Genomic DNA, 18007 nt, shown 5'->3' with positions numbered 1-18007 from the left:
AGAGCCTGGTTCAGACCGACACTGCTGCAGGTGGGGCTGCTGGGCACAGTGCGGGGTCGGGTCTCGGAACACGGGGCTGCATAGGTGAGGCAGGGCCAGGATGGCAGCTGGACAAATCCAGGGGTCCTGGAGCTGTGCCCCCCAGGGGAGCATAGTGGGCGCCTGGCCTGGAAGTCCCCTCGGACAGCAGGTGCCTTTTGTTGTCCCCTCAGGCAGTGCCCAGGGCTTGAGGGAGTGCAGCTGCCCTTCCTGGGGGACCCAGGTCGTAGGCTGGTGCGAGTGAGTCAGGGCTCACAGGGGCCAGGGGAACAGCTTGACTGTCCCTCTGTGAGGGCTCTGGCTGGTTCTGCGGGCCACTGCTGACCTGGGGCACTGACTCCGGGCCCAAGACTATAAACAGCCATGGACTGGAGAGGGGGGCAGTGCTCTTCTAAAAACAGACATGGAGGCCCAACAGCTGGGCCCCGCCAGTCACATGGCCCAGCCCAAATTAGATCACCCCGCCCCACAGCTGGCCTGTCACAGGGTGGTGGGCTGTGGCCTTGCTGCTGTGACCTGGGACAAGTGGCCTCCACCAAGCTTTGTGGGCCAAAGGCACCTCCAGCGGCATGGTGTGGCCACCTGTGGGTTCCACAGAGGCCCCTGTGGGACCAGTACTGCATTGGGCGGTCTGGGGCACTGATACCCACAAGTGCCACCTGCTGCCAGGCACCCCCAACCCCTAGCGCCCCAGGGTTCAGTGTGACCAGCTTGTGAGCAGCCGGGGGCCCACTTAGCGGGCTTCCCGGGGAGTGGTAGGGTGGCAGGCTCTGCGGAGGCCCTGTTCCAGTCGCGGGGGCTGGCCTGGGCCCCAGGAGCCCATGTCCAGCGCCAGTGCAGTCAGTGCTGTGTGCTTGAAGGAGGCAGGGGGCAGGAGCAGCGGGGAGGCCAGGCAAGGGGGCACCCTCCTTGGAAAGTCGTCTTGCAGGTTCTTACAGTTAAACCTGGACTCAGCACACAGCCACCACCCTGCTAGGGACCCTCCGCAGTGCAAGGAGTGCAGGGTGGATGTGAGGACCAGCGCACAAATGCTCACGCCTGGTCTCAGGGAGGCCCGGCGGGTGGCAGAATGGAGAGGGGACACAGTCTGGACCTGCGGATGGGAGCTTGGCCCAGGGGGACTGGCCCTGCTCTGGGCTACAACCTGGAAGCTGAAAGCATAAGCGAAGAAGCTGCCCAAAAAGAACTGTGCAGAATGACTGCGTTCACATGGAGTGTCCGCGGGCAGCAGTGATGACCAGGGCGATCGCGCCGGCAGGACTCACGTGAGGGAGATGAGTTGAGCCACACTGAGCATGCTCCAGACTGCTGGGCTGAGCAGGAAAGCAGACCTCCTACCACAAACCCCAAGGGCCAGGGCCGTGTGGCCGCATGCCTGGCCTGGCACAGGGAGATTCTGGGAGAAGCTGGGCGCCCCAGGCTGCTGGGCAGGACAGGTGGGCAGCAGCCTCCGGAGCGGGCTGTGTGGAGTGCACACTCCTGTCGAGGAGCAGCCGAGGGCCAGGGCCGCTCTTGGGTCCTGACTGCTGCTCAGGCTATCACCTGGCTCCTGAACTGCAATGATCACAATGACAGAGGGCCATGGCCCAGACGCCCACCAACAATTTTAAATTTCAGCTGCTGAGCCCCCAGCCCTGCCCTCTGCTGTCCCAGAGACATGGGTGCTGTCTCTGGGGCCACCCTTTGTCTGGCGGGCTTTGGGAGGGCAGGATGGACTGAGCTGAGCTAGGCCAGGCCGAACCCAGAGTGTAGGGCTGGGCAGGCGCTGGCGTTTGCTCAGCAACCGTCTGGCTTCCCCAGCCGCAGAGCCAGTGATGCCCACTGCACACCTGTCCCTGTACCCACCTGCCCTCTACCCACCCGTTCTCCCTTCACCCCATCTGCTCAACCATGCCTCTCCCCATGTCAGTGAGGGGAAGGTGGGGAGCTGGAGCCCCAGAGCCCTATCCAGTCCCTCTGCCTGAACACGAAGGCCATGCTGGGCCAGGCTTGCTTTTTATTGGTCAAAGTCCCTCTGCTTCCAGCCTCAGTGGTCCACCTGGGCCCTGGGCAGCGGGTCCTGGGAGGGTGCTGATGAGGTGGCCACTCGAGGTGCAGGGTCACAGGGCAGCCCCCGGTGACCCTAAGGGGCTGGGCACACTGCCCATGGCACTGCCCACTGGGCTGCCTCAGCTCAGGCCTGGAGTTCCTGCACTGCCCCAACACAGCTGCCTCTGGACAGCATAGACTCAAACAGAGGCTGAAACGTCTTCCGATCAAAAACCAGCTGAGCACTGAGCGGGGTGGCACGTGCCTATAACCCCAGCCACACAGGACACTGAGGCAGGAGGGTCCCAAGTTGGAGGCCAGTTTGGGCAACTTATCAAGAGTCTGTCTCCAGAACACACACACACACACAAAACTGCCCTGGCTGAGCTGACGGAGGAAGGGGTAGGCGACATCTCCCGAGGGCGAGGCACCTGGAGAGCAGTGCTGGGCCCACAGACCGGGGCATGAGCGGTGTCAGGTCACGAAGCAGGTCACGAGCTGTGTGCGTGCAGGTGGTGCAGGAGGTGCCAGGCCTGAGCGCTGGAGTCTGTGGGGTCCTGGCCACACCACCAGGAGGCTTCAAGGCCCCCGGCTGGGTAAGGCACAGAGTTCCTCGGGGGCTCCTCGGGGCCCAGTCCCAGCCTGGTCAGAGGAGCCTCCTAGCAGCATGTCCAGGGCCATGCGGTGCCAGGGCTGTGCGCCTCTCACTTGGCTTTGGGCTTGGGCCTGAGGCCTGTGGAGCAAAGGAAGCAACGTCATTAGGAGCAGCCCTACTGGGGACAGCGTTTGGTCCCTATCCCCTCCGTCCCTCTGCCAGGGCTGGGCCCTGAGTCCCGAGTCCACACTGGTTCCAGGCTCCCTCTGATCCATGCCCACTGTCTATACTCTGTCCCCACTGGCTCCTCCGGCCAGCCTCCGACTGCTCAGTCTCTGCTGTGGCTGAGCACCAGGGCCTCCACCTGGACACCCTGTGTGCCTGGCACCCTCTGCACTCCCTGAAGATCCGCTGGGCACCGCCCCAATGCCCTCATGTCCTTGGTGGACAGGGGTAGCAAGTCCACAGTGAGCTGGGCTGTGTGCCCAGGGCGGTGGGCTGTGCCATAGCCAGGGGCTGCACCTGTACTTACGCCACTGAGGTGGGGTCCAGGCCCCCATGGGCTGCACTTGCAGGTAGGAGTCCATGGAACCCCTCGCCCTGTGCCAGGCAGGTATGCCTGTCATCCCAGTACTCTGGGAGGCTGAGGCAGGAGAATGGTAAGTTGGAGCCCAGCCTGGTAAACCTAATGATTTATTGGTACCTTGTCCCACAGTAACGTAACTTGCAGTGTGAAGGCCCTTGGGCTCAATCCCCAGGACCCCAGAAAGACAAGAAGTACGCTCTTGTGGTCCTGATACTGGCCCTGCCTCCAATGGGAGCAACAACCTCATCCCTATGCCCTGACCTGGAGCCTGGGCCCAATGTGAGGGAGGCAGGGCACCCTGGGTGGGGCTGGAGGTGCTGGGCCTCCGAGCCCGCACAAAGCGCACATGGCTCTCTCATTCTCTAAGCAGGAGCCCACGCCATCTCAACCTCTCGGGCCACATCGATGGCCCCGGGGTCCTTCCACTCGCTGGGAGGTGCCTGCCCTCAGACCCGGCTCAGGCAAGGGGGAGGCCGCCCACTTGTTCCGGCTCCTCACAGCCTCCCTGGGCACATGCTTGGCCAGCACCTTCGCCCCGAGGGCCGCAGCAGCCCGTGGAGGCCTGGCTGTGCTGTGTGTGCCCGCAGGGCAGAGGTCACCCAGGGAAGCAGGGTCAGTGAAGCCACAGGGGCAGCGGGCTGTGGTTAGGGCCAGAACGCGCGGCAGGAGCAGCCTCAGCCGCCCTCCCCTCCCCACACGGAGCTCCACTCCTCCCCAAGGCCATTGGCCTTGAGGCTAGCGCTGAGGCTGCGTCCTGCCAAAGCAGAAGAGGCTCAAGGAAAACGCACAGCCCCAGACCTTCTCAGCAGGTGTGAGGATTGGAAGGAGCTGCCACCAAGGGCCCCAGGAGGCGTCTGCCACCACGCCCCATGGGCCAGAGCGAAGCCAGGTTAGCGTCTGGGAGGGCTGGGCAGCAGGCTCAGCCCAGCGCCTACCACATTAGTGCACACAGAGCGGCTGTGTACCTACCTCACTGGATTACACACAGCCTTTTTGTTTTATTATCATCAGAATCAGGGGCAACCTCTGCTTTCAAAGGAAAGAAATGTACTCAGCAGCTTCTCCCGGGTGACCGCAGGGAGGGGCTGCCGCCCTTGGGGGACAGCCGCAGTGCGCGGCACCATGCCCAGTTCTATGGCACAGAGCCCAGTGCAGCCATGTGCCCCAGGCCTCGTACCAGCCCTGTGCACCTGGTGTGAGCCACCCCACTCCCGGCCGGGGCTGTGGAAGCGGGGATGGTGGGTCTGGGATGCAGCGATGCAGGTGTGGGGTCCGAAGCTGGCCCCGTGGTGAAGCGCTGCCGCCCCTGTGTGTGCCCCAGTCACCCTCTCTCCTGGCCGCTGCTGGAGCCTGCAGTGCCCCCTGGGGAGGGGGCAGGACCAGTCACCAGGTGGTGGCCGCAGGAGGGAGTGGTCCCGAGCCCTGCAGGGATGGGAGCCTTGACCGCGGGCCGACACCAGAGCCCCCCTCGCCACCCCTCCGGCCCCAAATTACCCTCCTGGCTCCTAGAGGAACGCTTCTTCCTCCGCTTGCTCGAGCCCTTCGAGGTTTGGCCCCGGGTCCTGGGGAGGGAGCCAGACCCAGAGGAGTCTGTCACCATGTCTTCGGAGAAGGACTTGTCCAAGGATGTGTCCAGTGCAGACTCTGGGGCTGTGTCCTCCCTGTCCTCGTCCCCACCAGGGCCTATGTCCTCCGGTCCTTGGCTTGTGCTGTCTGCCCTGGCCTGAGAAGCTTCAGGGTCCTCGGCATCCTGGGGTCCTGAACTCTGTGGTCCTGGAGGCTCTTTGCTGGAGAACTGCAGAGGCTTCAGCGTGTGAGAGTCTCCCAAGGCCACCGGCCAGGCCTCCTTGGAGGGGCAGGTGCTCAGCGCATCCTCGGTGTCCAGGAAGTCACTGGCATCAACGTACCAGGAGGAGCGCCGCTCCACGGGCGGTGGGCCACTCTCCTCGCCACAGGGTGCTGGGCTGGGGGTCACTGTGTCCAGAGAATCGCAGCCCTGTGGCTCACTGCTCACTGCGGCACGAAGGTCCAGCTCTAGGGCGGGGCAGCCTGTGCCACCTGTGGGGCCCTGCACAGGGTCACTGGCAGCTGCTGTGGGTGGGGGACACATGAGGTCAGAGAAGGGCAAGAGCCTGCCTCCACCCTGCCCAGAAGCCTCCTGACCCCTGTCAGAGGCCCCCAGTGTGGCTTCCCACAGGCAGGCTGGGTCCCAGCGTTCTCACTCTGGACACACAGACCACCCCTGTCCCCAGACCTGGAGGAAAACTGCTCAGGAGTGGGCACCCCCACCGGCTGCCTGTCCCACCACCCAGGTCTCGAGCCCTGAGGTGTTTGTCAATAGGTCACAAACCCCCAGCTTTTCTGGTACCCAGGGGCCAGTGGGGACCGGACAGGCTGCATGGGCTGTCCAGGGGTCGGAGGGGGCTGCACTGGGCCATCCACACCTGTGGCAGACCCCTTCCCCACCATGACAGCAGTCGGGGTTCCCCCTGCCAGGGTGACTCTCTAAGGTCACAAGGCTGCAGGGTGGAAGCCGGGGGAACCACACAGAGGCGGCAGGCAGGGGCTCACCAGGCTCCCGGGCCCTGAGGGGGTCCGCCACGGCCAGCCTGCCACTTCCTTCGGCTTCCCCTCGGCCGCGGGTGGTCTTGCGCAGCTGGAAGCCCTTTCTGATGTCCGCCAGCAGGGCATCAATCACGCATACCTCCTCCTGCCTCCCAGCCGCCTTCTTCCCTGAGGAGCCAGGGACCCTCAGAGAGCTGTTCTGGGGACCCGGATCCCACCCCAGGGCCCTGAGAAGGACGGGTCCCGGAGGGGGCAAAGCTGTAAGACATGGGTGAGGAGGATTCCCTTGGTCCCTGCCCTGCCCCGCCTGAGCCCGGCCTCACCAGGCTTCCCGTCCTTGCCCTGCGGCCTCCGTGCCTCCTCCTCTGCCAGCTGCCGCTTCCTCCTCTCTGCCTTCGCCACCTGCTCCTTCCTGTCCTTGTTCTCCTGCTCGGGTGGACAGGAGCCTGTCACTCAGCCCTGCAGCCCTCTGCTGACCATGAGCCTGGGCTGTGGCAGGGGTGGCCCTAGCTGGAGGGCCACACAGCTACACCCACCCAGCAGCCCTCTGGGGATGGCAAGGGCCACAGGACCCCTCTGGCCTCAGGCAGCCCCTCCCACCTTCAGGGAACATGTGAAGAGGTCCCGGAAGGTCCTCATGGTGCTGAACGTGTCCTCCAGGGACAGCTGCTGGGGGTCTTCGCACAGGTAGTCGGCCAGCTCCAGCTTCCTCTGCTCAATGGCCTTGAACACCGAGTCCAGCTCTTGGGAGGCTGTGATGCTGGCCTGGGGGCAGGGCCTCAGTCACCACCCCCAGGCAAGATGGGGAGCAGCCATGGGGCAGGGCCACAGCCAAGGGGAGCCCCAGACTCTGCCAGGATCTGGGCACCCGCACCCGCCTTGGGGAGGCCACCACTCTGAACGCTGCCTCTGCGCCCCCTTCCAGCCTGGCCTGACCCAGGCGGTTGCCCCTCACTGGAGCCATCCAGCCTCTCCTGCCAGCTGGGGTCCACTCCACGTGCCTGCAGGCGATGCTTGTACTGCTCCTGCACCTCAGGGGCGGAGGTGGACAGCTTCCGCTCCGCGTCCAGCAGCTTCTTCAGGTTGGTACTGGCCTCTGCGCGGATGATCTCCACGTTGATCCTGAAAGGCACCAGAGCCAGGCAAGCTCAGGGGGAGCCAACACCAGCCTGCCAGGGATGAGGAGCTGCACCCACACCCCCCAGGGGCCTGGTGCTGCACTGTGAACTCTGAAGCCAGCCTGGCAGGGGGGTCAACTGCCCTCCTGTGTGACTGTCCTCAAGGTCCAGCAGCTCCTGGACCACAGAGGCATCTGGGATGGTGAAACCTGGCAGGGCGGGGAGTTGGGTGGCTGTCCTCCCAAACCCCTGCCCGGTGGAGGGGCCCTGGCAGGTGACACAGCTGCCCTTGCCTCAGTATCCTCTTCTGGGCCTTGGGGCGGCATGATGCTGCTTGCAGCTGAGCATGTCACAAGGCTGGGCCAGCCCAGGCCACCCCCTGCCCTCTCAGCCGCATTTCTCTGGCATAGCAGAGGTGATGTCCTGCCCCAAGGTGAGGGTCAGTGCCCCACCCGGTACCAGGTCGTGAGTGCTGAGCCAGCCCTGTCTGCAGCCTCCCTGCCTGGGACCTCCTACCCTGCTGCTTGGGATGGCTGCTCCAGGTCTCTAGGGAGCTGCAGCAGGTCCGGGTGGCTCTTTTCCACTTCCTGCAACAGGATGTGTCCAGTGAGACTCAGCTTGGCCGCCTGCACCTGGGGCTGCCTCCAGCGGTAACCCTTAGCAACTGAGGATCAGGAATCGCTCAGCCCTGGGCCTCCTGGATCCTGGCCATGATCTTTCGATGACTGCTTTTTTTAGGAACTGCCACACACCAGACAGGACCAGGTGGCCTGGGGAGGGACAGGGGCTGCAGGAGGGACACTGCACCCACCCCGCAGTCCCCAGTAGGCCCACCTACCTCCAGCACGTGGTGCAGTAGCGTCACACGGTTCTGCTGTGACTTGGTCTCTGTGAGCTTCAGCAGCGTGCTGATCTTGAAGCCGTCAGCATCCCCCGTGTGGCTGCCCTGCAAGGGACCAGGAGTGAGTCCCCTGCCTTCTCGGGCTGGGCACAGGCCAGGGCCACCTCCGACTCACGTAGTTGAGGAAGTTCCCGATCTTCAGGATCAGCTGGCAGAAGACAGGCAGCCGGTGGCTGTTGAGCAGGCCTGTGGTGTGGGCAGCGGTGAGGGCAGGCCCAAGGCCCCCTCGCCGGTGTGGGGTTTGGTGCCTTCACTCCCTGACCCTAGATGCCCCTGGCTCAGCACAGCACCAGGAAAGCTGCCACCCTGCTGTTCTCGGTGGCCATGCTGACACTGGCAGCAGCAGAGACCCATTCGTGCCCTCCTGTGCGGCGGCCCTTCCCTCCGCCTCCCCAGCCCCACTCACTGTCACAGGCGCTGAGTACCAGCTGGGCCTTGGGCCGAACCATGTCCAGCACAACAGCCGTGCCCTCACACAGCAGCATGCACTCGATCCGGAGCTGGTAGCTGTGGGCAGAGCACGGGTCAGGACCAAGGTGCCCTTGCCACAGTCAGTGTCCACTGGACACAGAGCACTGGCTCTGTCCCTCATGCACACTCCCAGGCCTGCCCCAGGCCTGATTCTGTACAGCTGGCGGCTGAGGTGCTAGGGTGTAGGAGGCCTTCCCAGGAGGACCCTGGCACCCCTGGGGGCCCCTCCAGAGACCCCAGGCCCTCGTTTTTGTACGCAAGGGCTGGGGACAAGGGGTGTCTGCACAGCCCCTCCCCTAGTCTTGCCAGATTCCCTCCCCACAGCCACTCACCAGGGAATGTCCAGCAGGAGAACGTAGAACTGGTCAGCATTGGCCAGCTTGGCTCGCTCCTCTGTGAATGCCCGAAGGTTCTCAATCTGCCAGAAGGAGGCCCATGCATGGGATTTACTGCATGCATGCATGTGCACATACTTGTACACACACGTGCGCACACACATGCACACCAACTCCTGCCCTTCCCCAGAGGCCCTCCTGCACGGCTCTCTCTGGGCCTGTGTCCTCACTGCTCCAGGCAGGGTGGCCTTCTCTGTCCCTGTAGGCAGAGCCAGGTCAGGGCCTGTCCCATCCTCTTTGTGGCCTGGGACCCCAGCTGACCTCGTGCTTCTCTGGAAGGAGCTTCAGGAGTTGTTTGAGAACCTCCACATCGAACTTGGCCGTGTCCCCAGCCCGGATCATGGCAGTGACCTCCTCATTGGAGCTGGAGGGGTGACAGGACAGGGACTGGTGAGGAGCCTCCCTCACCTGCTGGGGGCCTCATCCAGCAGGGCCTCAGACGGGTGTAGCCAGGGCTAGCAGAACCAGAACAATCTGCCCAGTGTCATTGAGGAAATGAGGCTCAGGCTGAACAACACACTTTCTACCTGCCACCCCTCCCAGGGTGGCTTGGGGCTGGGAGCAGCCCCCCCGGGCCAGTGCCAGAGCCCGCAGCAGGGGAGGTCGTGAGGCCCTCATCCCGACCCAGCCATGCTTGTGTGTGGCCTGGCAACCCCAGCTACTCTAGGCCTGTCCTACCCCATTACCTGAACTGGGCAGGGAAGAGACTGAGGACCCCCAGCGGGGGCAGCCCTGGGGATGGAGCTGCACTGCCCCAGGGCGGCCTCCAGAGGGCACTGCTGGGCCAGGCTGCCAGGCCCTGGAGGGCACTGTCTGACACCCCTTAGGACTGGGCAGGGTGCATAGCTTCTCTGGGCCTGGGCCTGGGGTCATGACCCTCACCATTTAAACTGCTTCAGGAAGATATTGAGGTTCAGGCTCTTCTTGGCATCCAGAAAAGTGACCTGGAAGACCCAGCAAAGCTGGAACCTGGAGGGCAGCAGTGGTGGCCCCATCCAGCACCCCGAGTCCGGCCCGACCCCACCTCCTTGGGCTCCTTCCTGGCCGGGGCAGCTGTGGGCTCCTTGGGCTTGGCGACCGGGAAGGAGAAGAGCCGCTCGATGCTGGGGAAGTCAGGCTCCACCTGCTCGGTGCCTGGGCCGCTCAGTGTGGCCCACATGGAGTTGCGCTCTGCAGGGAGAGGCTGCATCAGGCCACGAACCTGGGCCAGGTGCAGCACGCAGCGCTGGACACCCCCGGCCGCTGCCTGGCACCCACACGTGTGTGGACACGCACACATACATCCCTGTGTCTGACAGGCAGGCAGAGCCCACGGGTCAGCTCGCCTGGGTGAGTGAGGAGGGTACCTCACGGGCTAGAGCCTGCCGCTACCCAGCTGCCCCTCCCCAGCACCCTCCAGGGCAGCCGCCTGGGCACTGTGGGCCGCACCTCGGGCCACGTTGGATGGCAGCTTCTGCCAGTTGAGCTTCTTCATGCGCAGTGTTGGGGGGTTCACCCTGCGGTGGCTGGGGACCCAGGTGGAGCCCAGGCCATGGTCCACTTGCGCCACAATGATCTCCTCCACGCCAGCTGCCATGGGGAGCCCCAAGGTGCCAGGTAACAGGGGAGGGGGAGGGGGAGGGCACCCTGGGAGTGGAGGAGGGGGTGGGGGCAGGGCACTGCCAAAGCCAGGCAGGGGGGGTGCGGGTGGGGGTGCTGAGGAAAATGAGCCCCCCAGGCTGGGCAGGGGAGGGGGAGGTGGGGGAGGGGGAGGCATAGCCCCCAGGCTGAGTGGGGGAGGGGGAGGGGGTGGAGGGGGTGCTGGGGGAGATGTAGCTCCTAGGCTGGGCAGGGGAGGAGGAGGGGGAGGTGTAGCCCCCAGGTTGGGCAAGGGAGGAGGAGGGGGAGGTGTAGCCCCCAGGTTGGGCAGGGGAGGAGGAGGGGGAGGTGTAGCCCCCAGGTTGGGCAGGGGAGGAGGAGGGGGAGGTGTAGCCCCCAGGTTGGGCAGGGGAGGAGGAGGGGGAGGGGGAGGCGTAGCCTCCAAGCTGGGCAGGGGAGGAGGGGGAGGTGTAGTCCCTAGGCCTGGCAGGGGGTGTAGGGGAGGCCTGGTGGTGGGGCCTGGGAGAAGGGGCACAGGTGGGGGTGGGCTGGGTGTCCTCTGTGGGGGCGCTGCGGGCTGTACAGTTGTCACGCTGGAGCTCTGGATGCTGGCCACCCGCTGGCAAGCAGGAGCCACTGCTGGTTGCCAGGCACCCCCTACACCAGCTCGGGGGGCAGTAGTGTCTCCAGGGGGCATGGCCCTCTGATTCTGGTCAAGGTCAGCTTGGACACTCTTGTGGGCCTGGTCCAGGGGGCTCGGACGAGGCCTCCCTTTGCCAGCCAGCAGCCGCTCGACCACTTCCTCCAGGGTGCACTCCTGGGCTGCAACATGTCAGGGGACGCTCAGGTCAAGGGAGAGGCCGGAGAAGGGGACAGGCAGAGGGGTGAGGTCAAGATGGCTGGCACAGGCTGGCCCCCCCACGGCCTACGCCCTGTGTGTCCCGGAGGGCTGCACCTTCTGCTCGCCCCACCACTCACCATCACTGGCCAGAAGCACAGCCCGGTTCACCAGGCTCTCCAGGGCCTCCCAGAGCAGCTGACCCGAGCGGCCAGAGGGCTCCAGGTGCAGGAGGCCCTGCAGCACAGACAACAACTGGGCCGACGCTGGGGAGCAGCTCACCTGGGCAGGCAAGAGGCCCGGGCCAGGTCAGTGCCCCCACCACCTGCCCGGGACGCCCGCCCCACACCCCCCTCAGCATTCCTGGTGACAAAGGGGACGGTCCTGTGTGCTATGGGATCTCCACATGGCTGCCAGGAGCACACCCTGCCCAACAGTGACGAACGAAGGTGTCTCCAGGCACACATACCCCAAATGAGGGCTGCTGGGCTCAGGGCTCAGGGCTCAGGACCCTGATTGGCAGCTGGCCAGCTGGGTCCAGGAAGGCACAGCCCTGGTCCTGGGCAGCGCAGCCTCCATCTGCCTGCAGTATGAACCCAGCTTTGTGCCACTGCCGGGGACACAGAGGGTCTCTGTCCCCAGGCTCTGCGCAGGCCCACCTTGTGGAAGAGCGAGGCAAAAACCTCCTGGTGGCTGTTCATGTTGACGCCATCACACACGCGCAGCAGCTCCTCCTCGTCCTCTGCCTTGGCCTCCTCAAAGGCCTCCAGCTGGATCAGCAGGTCGGCGTCCTCCAGGTCCCTAGGCAGAGAGCCCTGGCTGCTGACCTAAGGCTCCAGATGCAGCCGGAGCCTAGGGGTTCACGGGTCTGAGCCTCACGTGCTGCAAGCTGGCCAGGGTCCCCAGGCATCTGCACATACCCCGGAGGGGAAGGGCACGGTCAAGCTCCCCCTCGAGGCCTGTCCTCCACAGCTGCAGGGGCAGCACCCTGGCTGGGGCTGAGGGCATTGCCAGTCTCACCTGGTTGGTGAGTGGAGCCCTTGGCACCCCACCTGAGCTCGGCACCCCTCCTGGTACTGATGTCCCTGGGGTGGTGCTAGCTGAGCCCCTGCTCACCAGGACACCAATTTCTCTCAGGTTGCAGGTAATGGAGTCAGACTGTTCTGTGAGTGCGTCCTGCGCCACATCTAGGATGTGCTCGTACTAACACTTTGTCATGTGTCTGCCACTGGCATTAACTGGGTGTGCTGTGCTGGACCTGGGAGCCTAGTTTCTACGGCACCAACTGACAGGTGGTTCAGGGTACACCACAGGGCAGCTCCAGAAGCCACCTCCCCCCGGAGGCGATGCACGGGCCAGGCAGCTGGGACGCCAGGGAAGGGGCCTGGCTGGGAAGGACCTCAGGGCAGTCACAGCGAGACTCACCTCAGCCGGGTCAGAATGTCCAGCAGCTGCAGCCCTGGGGAGGGACACTGGGTCAGAGGGTGTGGAGGTTGCTGCTGGACAACCACCGCCCCCCCCCCCCCACTACTGTACCTGGCTTACCCTGACTCCTTCTCCTCCCCGCCCTGGTCACTCCTGCCACACACAGACCTACTCATGGGACGTCAGGGGATACCCATGGTGCCTGCTCACTGACTGCTGCCTACTCCGCTGCCCAGCCAGCCTTGGACTGCAGCCCGCAGGGCTGACACCAGGAGTCCCGAGGCCCGAGTTACTCAGGCAGGAAGTGGAAGGAGGCTCTGGGCCCTGTGACAGTGCCTTTCCCGGGAAAGGGGTGGGGACAGGAGGCTGGCAGAGGGGCCGGCAGGCAGGCAGTTACCAATGAACTCGCAGCGCAGCTGGGTGCGGATGCGGAGGTCCTCGGGGCCCAGGATGACGGCATTGATCACACTCAGCAGGGTGACGACGTAGGGTACGTTGTCACTGTCGGACAGCTCGTTCATGATGACACTGAAGCGGTACTGCTGGCTGCACACCGTCTGTGGAGTGGGCGGGTGAGCGCTGTCCAGGCAGGGGCGCCCCACACCCAGCCCGGCCCTGTGCTCACCTTGTAGTGGTCTAGGGCATCCAGCGTCAGCGCGTGGCCCTCAGGTGAGTAGATGCACAAGGCGGCCAGCAGCTCGAACACCTGCTTCTTGACCATCACGTTGGATGTGTCCAGGGCTGCAGGGGAGGGTGTCAGCAGGCCCACTGTCCACCTGCTGGCCAGCCTGGCCCACAAGGCCTCCTGACTGAACTCGGGGCTGGCAGGACACTAGGGGGCGCCCTGGCTTTGCCATGGTGCTCAGCACAGCCCTGGCCTGCTTCCTCCCGATGTCTGGACCCTGCCTTCCATACAACAGGGCCACCCCTCCAAGGAGAGCTTGGAGGCAAGGGCAGGGGCCACCTGGTCCTCTGGGGCTGGTCCAGCCCCTGCTGCTGGCTCTGGGTGCAGTTTTCCCCAAATAGCATCAACTACGCTAGGACAGACAGCCTGGGGTGCATCCTTGATCACAAACCCTGACATCCTACCCGACTCCGGTCTGGGAAAGTTTTGGAGGTTGTCTTGTCTGGGGCCGGCTGAGGAGACAGGCTGACGGGCTGGGCCCCAGTTTGGCTGGTCACTCAGCCGTCCCCATGGCCCTGCCCTATCACTGCCCACGCTCCCTGGCCAGCTCTGGAGCCTCTATGGAGCCTGGCTGCCACCCTGCAGCAGCACAGTGGGTGGGCAAAGGACACACAAGACCACCATCCAGCAAGGAGCTCTTGTCAGGGGTTGGGCCCAACCCAGACCATGGTGCAGGAGACTTCCTGGAGGAAGTGGTATAAACCAGCAGAGACGGAGGCTGTGCCTGTACCTGGCCATCTAAGAGAAAGGGTCTGAAGCAAGTACAGGCACTTGGGGGCACCCGGGGGCCACCATGTGGATCAGAACCTGGGCACTGAGGGTGTGGCCCCCTACAGGGCTGTGGAGTCACGGGACAGAGGGAACGGGGACAGCCAGGTACAAATGGAGGGGACATCCTCCACCCTTCTCTAGGGTGCCTGCCTGCTGGCTTCCGCCCCGGCCCAGCCTGCCCTGGTGCTCACCCAGGGAGAGCTGGCGCACATAGCCCTGGTTGCTGAGGATGTACCCAATGCCCGGCTGCGAGTTCAGGACGGCGCGCACGCAGCTGACACAGGTGAGCTGCAGAAGGGCGTCAGCAATGCGAGACACCCCGCGGCCTGACAGCCGCGCCAACGCCTCAAGCAGCAGGTCCAAGCCACTCTGCTCCAGGAACTGCACCATCCAGCCGCCATCGCTGCTCTCCAGCCGCTTGCGCAGCCCCGAGTAGTTGACCACAGAGGGCATCTGCAGCAGCCGGATGCACAGCTCGGGCTCGGCGCTCTCCAGGTTGGCCTCCGTGGGGTCCGAGTCCTGCGGCCCCAGCTTCTCCTTCAGTGCTGCCCACTTGCGCTGGGCACCCTCCTTCACCGACATTTTGCCGAACTGTGGGCAGGACGGGGAGGGGACAGTCAGCACAGCCGGGGGACAGAAGTGACCCGCAGCCTGAGAGACAGGGCCCAGCACAGCCACCAGGGGCACTGTCCTCTGCTTCAGCTGTGCTTCCTGCTGAGGGGCTGGGAAGGGCAGAGGGCAAGGCCCCCTCAGTGACCATGAGGACCCCAGCAGAAATGGGGGCACAACACAGACCTGCGTCCCCAACACAGACGCGGACTGTCTCCCCACAGACCCCCAGCCTGGGATCTTGGAGAGGCCCAGTGGGTGGCCACCCTGGCTGGACGCCACCGACATGGTAGTGACTGTGCTGCTGACGCTGCATTTCTGAGCAGTCCTGGGCTGCCCACGGCCTCAGGAGCGATGAGGGGGTGGCCTGAGGGCCAGTCACGGGTGGCCTTCAGGCTCTGAGTGACGAATGTCCCGTGCTCACCCAGGTGGGCAGCAGGCCGCCTTCCCAGACCACACTTATGGGGGGCGGCGTGCACGGATGAGCTGGCACTGGGCCCTGGGGGTCGGGGCCCTGAAAGATGATTTTCCCTAAGCAGACCCAGTGCAGCCTGCCACCACCTCCACCCCGCCTGCCTGAGCCGAGCTGGCTACAACTCTGTCCCCACTGCGGCCTCTGGGGACAGTCACAAAGGTCAGGGGCATCCCAGGCCCTCCTGTGACCATGTACGGCTGCGATCTTGTATTTAGGGCCTGAGAACGGCAACATGGAGCCGTGGGAGGGCAGCCCCGGCGGGCAGCACTGGGTGGACTCAGCCCTATCGGAGGGCCCTGTCCCCACGCTCTGCCCCAGTGGACGCATGGGCCATGGAGGAAACACTCTGGAGAGCAGGTCTCAAGCCCCTGCCCCACAGTGGCCGGACCCCAGAGGTCCCTGGGAGTCTATGCACTCATGTCCAGCATGGCTTTGCAAGTCCTACCCAACCCAGGAAGCTAAGAACCCAAACGGCCACCCAGGGCCACAGGGGGCAGAGACACATCCTGTCCAGCCGGCCTGTGTCCTCAGGCCCGCTTTTGCTTGGGTGAGGGTCCTGCAGCATCCCTGCCTGCCCAGAGCACAGAACGAGGCCCTATCCAGCCCCTGGTGGTCTGCCTGTGCAGCTGCTCTGCAGGGCCAGGACAAGGGGGCTGTCCTGCAGTCCTTTGCGTGGACCCAGCTTGGGCGCCACCTGAAGCCTGGTCACTCAGCATAAACTGGGCCTCAGTTTCCAAAGCTGTACCTCTGACCTCGGGCCTGTGGGTGCTGGGAGTGCTTGGCGGATTCTACCCTTTCCTCCGCCCCACAGCTGGGACCCCTGCTAGGCCGCAGAAGGCAGGAAGCCTGCAGTCCTCCCAACCCCATTTAACCCCACAGGCAAGGCCTTGGCCACCTTCCATGTCCACTCACCCAGATGCGCAAGACCTTGCGGCCGCCTCTGCCCACCCATTCTGGGCCCTGCCTCAGGCTTCTCATTGCTGCAGACTCTGCACCGCCTCAGGTCGCCAAGGCCCCACGGGGAGGGGAGCAGCCGCTCCACTGTGAGAAGCAGCAAGCCTGAGCGGCCTCTGGATGCCCCGTGCCCACCTTGTGTGTCTGCCTGAGGAGGTGCCCAGCACAGGCCCTCCCTTTCCCGCCTACCCTCTTCCCTGCTGGTTGGAGTCCCTGCCCACTTGGCACAGGCCGAGTGGATGGAGCATGAACCCTCCCAGCCAGGCCTTGGCTTCCACACTGTCCACTCTGGCTGGGAGCCTGGGGCTCTCCAAGCAGAAGGACCTGACCTGGACACAGCAGGGCCACCCAGAGCTGCCATGCCCAGGTCCCAAGGTCCCCAGATACAAAGGCCAGGGTGCTTGCTGACCTCAGGACTGCCCCCTGGCACTGACCAGTCCTTCTGCCTGTGCACCCCTCGTTGCTAGAACTACAGCTCCCTAAAAGACCCCAACTGATGGGTGCCCCTTGGTTGAGGGGTGGAACCTTGGCAGGAGGTGGCTGGCTGTACCCTGGTGCCAGCTTGGCGAGGTGTGACCTGGTGAGGACTGTGTCCAGCTGTGAAAGCAAGCTCAATGGGGCACCAGAGACCTAGGTGATGCCAGCAGACCGCACAACCTTGCTCAGGCCCACGGGTCAGAGCCCCGCCTCTTTGCAGGGTGATACGGAAACTCCAGGCAGTGGCCAGCCCCGCAGACACACAGGCTGACCCACACCCGCAGCCACCGTCCAGAAGCTGAGCAAGACCACCCACGACTGTGGGGACTTCCTCAGTGATCAGCAGCTTCCATGAATTTAGTCCCAGGTGTCAATTTAGGACCAACAAGAAGAGAACAAAGCCCCGTGCAACAGGAGGCCCTGCTTCCAGTCAGCCTCTACGCAGGCGCCCTGGCCTTCCTCTCTGTGGAGAGACTAAAGCTCTCCTCCTCAGGTCCCTGCCAACCCCCTGAACACAGCCCTGTGGCCCCGGGCATAGCAAGGTGGGGCTCAGTTTACTGCTCTCCGGGCATTGGCGGGCATACCTCGGATGGCATCGGTGCCAGCCAAGGTGGAAGCTTATTTCTGGGCTCACCAGCTGTGGACCCTGGGCAAGATACCCTTCCCCTCTGTTCTCCAGATGCAGAGTGGGGACCAACAGCCAGCGGGCACATAGGGAGCATCTGGAATGTGCGGTCTGTCTTAACACTGTGTGTCCAGGATGCCTGGCCCTGCTGCCTCGGGCGCTGCCCAGCCCCAGGACTGAGTGTCTGGTTCCCAGTGAGGCCTGGCAGGCAGGGAGACAGGGTGGGGTCGGGCGGGGACTCAGCTCGAGACTGAGGTTTGGGGGTGTGGCCTCAGGGCAGGGCCTGGAGCATGAATTTGCCTTTGCAGCTTCTCACCTAGAGCATCGTGGGTCAGTGCTGGGGAGAGAGGACAGGCCCCATCTGCCACACACGGTAGCACCCTGGCCCCAGTGAAGCTGCCTCGGTGGGGCTCCAACCGTGCTCGTCACCAGGAGGAGCAGTCACTGTGGCTCCTCAGCTTCTACTTTATCTGCTGACCACAGGGTCCCCCCGCCCCTCGCCCATGACCAGGCTTTCTGCTCAGATTGGGCTCCTGCAGGCGGGGTCTCCCACAAGGCCTGCCAGGGGCCAGCCCAGACCCGAATGACCACTCCACCGCTGGAGAGAAAGGGACTTGGGTCAAGTCGGCCACTCACCACCTCCTCAGAGGGTGACTCTTGGTAAGATGCTGCCTGCTTCTCCGCCTGCGCCTGGCCAGCGGGCACAGTGATGCCCACACCTCCACTCCACATGCCCAGGCAGCTGCGCTGAGTCAGAGACACCTGAAGGCCGACGCCCTGGCTGGGAGTTGCCGCCCACACCGTATGTTAGAGAAGCGGGGCCAAGGGTGTCTCAGACCTCAGAGGCGACTGACCTGACACCCACCCCCCCC

General features: G+C 64.5%; 1 protein-coding gene across 3 annotated transcripts in view; it reads right to left on the bottom strand.

Moving 5' to 3' along the window:
* Positions 1–2015: 2015 nt before the first annotated feature.
* Inf2 (inverted formin, FH2 and WH2 domain containing) overlaps positions 2016–18007 on the bottom strand; it is a 21841-nt gene continuing 5849 nt past the window's right edge. The window contains exons 1-23 of one of the 3 annotated variants that reach the window (XM_005410836.2): positions 15992–16121; positions 14187–14586; positions 13165–13280; positions 12937–13096; positions 12540–12573; positions 11774–11915; positions 11255–11396; positions 10127–11098; positions 9723–9868; positions 9581–9642; positions 8960–9062; positions 8636–8721; positions 8239–8339; positions 7948–8018; positions 7770–7877; positions 7448–7518; positions 6815–6935; positions 6414–6578; positions 6137–6239; positions 5820–5981; positions 4743–5339; positions 4218–4274; positions 2016–2800 (exon numbers count right to left, since the gene is read on the bottom strand). In XM_005410836.2, coding sequence (XP_005410893.1) covers positions 4219–4274; positions 4743–5339; positions 5820–5981; positions 6137–6239; positions 6414–6578; positions 6815–6935; positions 7448–7518; positions 7770–7877; positions 7948–8018; positions 8239–8339; positions 8636–8721; positions 8960–9062; positions 9581–9642; positions 9723–9868; positions 10127–11098; positions 11255–11396; positions 11774–11915; positions 12540–12573; positions 12937–13096; positions 13165–13280; positions 14187–14586; positions 15992–16057 — 3984 coding nt within the window. In that variant the 5' untranslated portion in view covers positions 16058–16121 and the 3' untranslated portion in view covers positions 2016–2800; position 4218. Of the gene's footprint in view, positions 2801–4217; positions 4275–4742; positions 5340–5819; positions 5982–6136; positions 6240–6413; positions 6579–6814; positions 6936–7447; positions 7519–7769; positions 7878–7947; positions 8019–8238; positions 8340–8635; positions 8722–8959; positions 9063–9580; positions 9643–9722; positions 9869–10126; positions 11099–11254; positions 11397–11773; positions 11916–12539; positions 12574–12936; positions 13097–13164; positions 13281–14186; positions 14587–15991; positions 16122–18007 lie in introns of those variants that run through there. The other 2 variants (XM_005410838.2, XM_005410837.2) reach the window with 2 other exon arrangements.

Source organism: Chinchilla lanigera, unplaced genomic scaffold (genome assembly GCF_000276665.1).
Source record: "Chinchilla lanigera isolate Chin_1 unplaced genomic scaffold, ChiLan1.0 scaffold00137, whole genome shotgun sequence".
NCBI lineage: Eukaryota > Metazoa > Chordata > Mammalia > Rodentia > Chinchillidae > Chinchilla > Chinchilla lanigera.
This window is presented reverse-complemented; position numbering and strand designations above follow the sequence as displayed.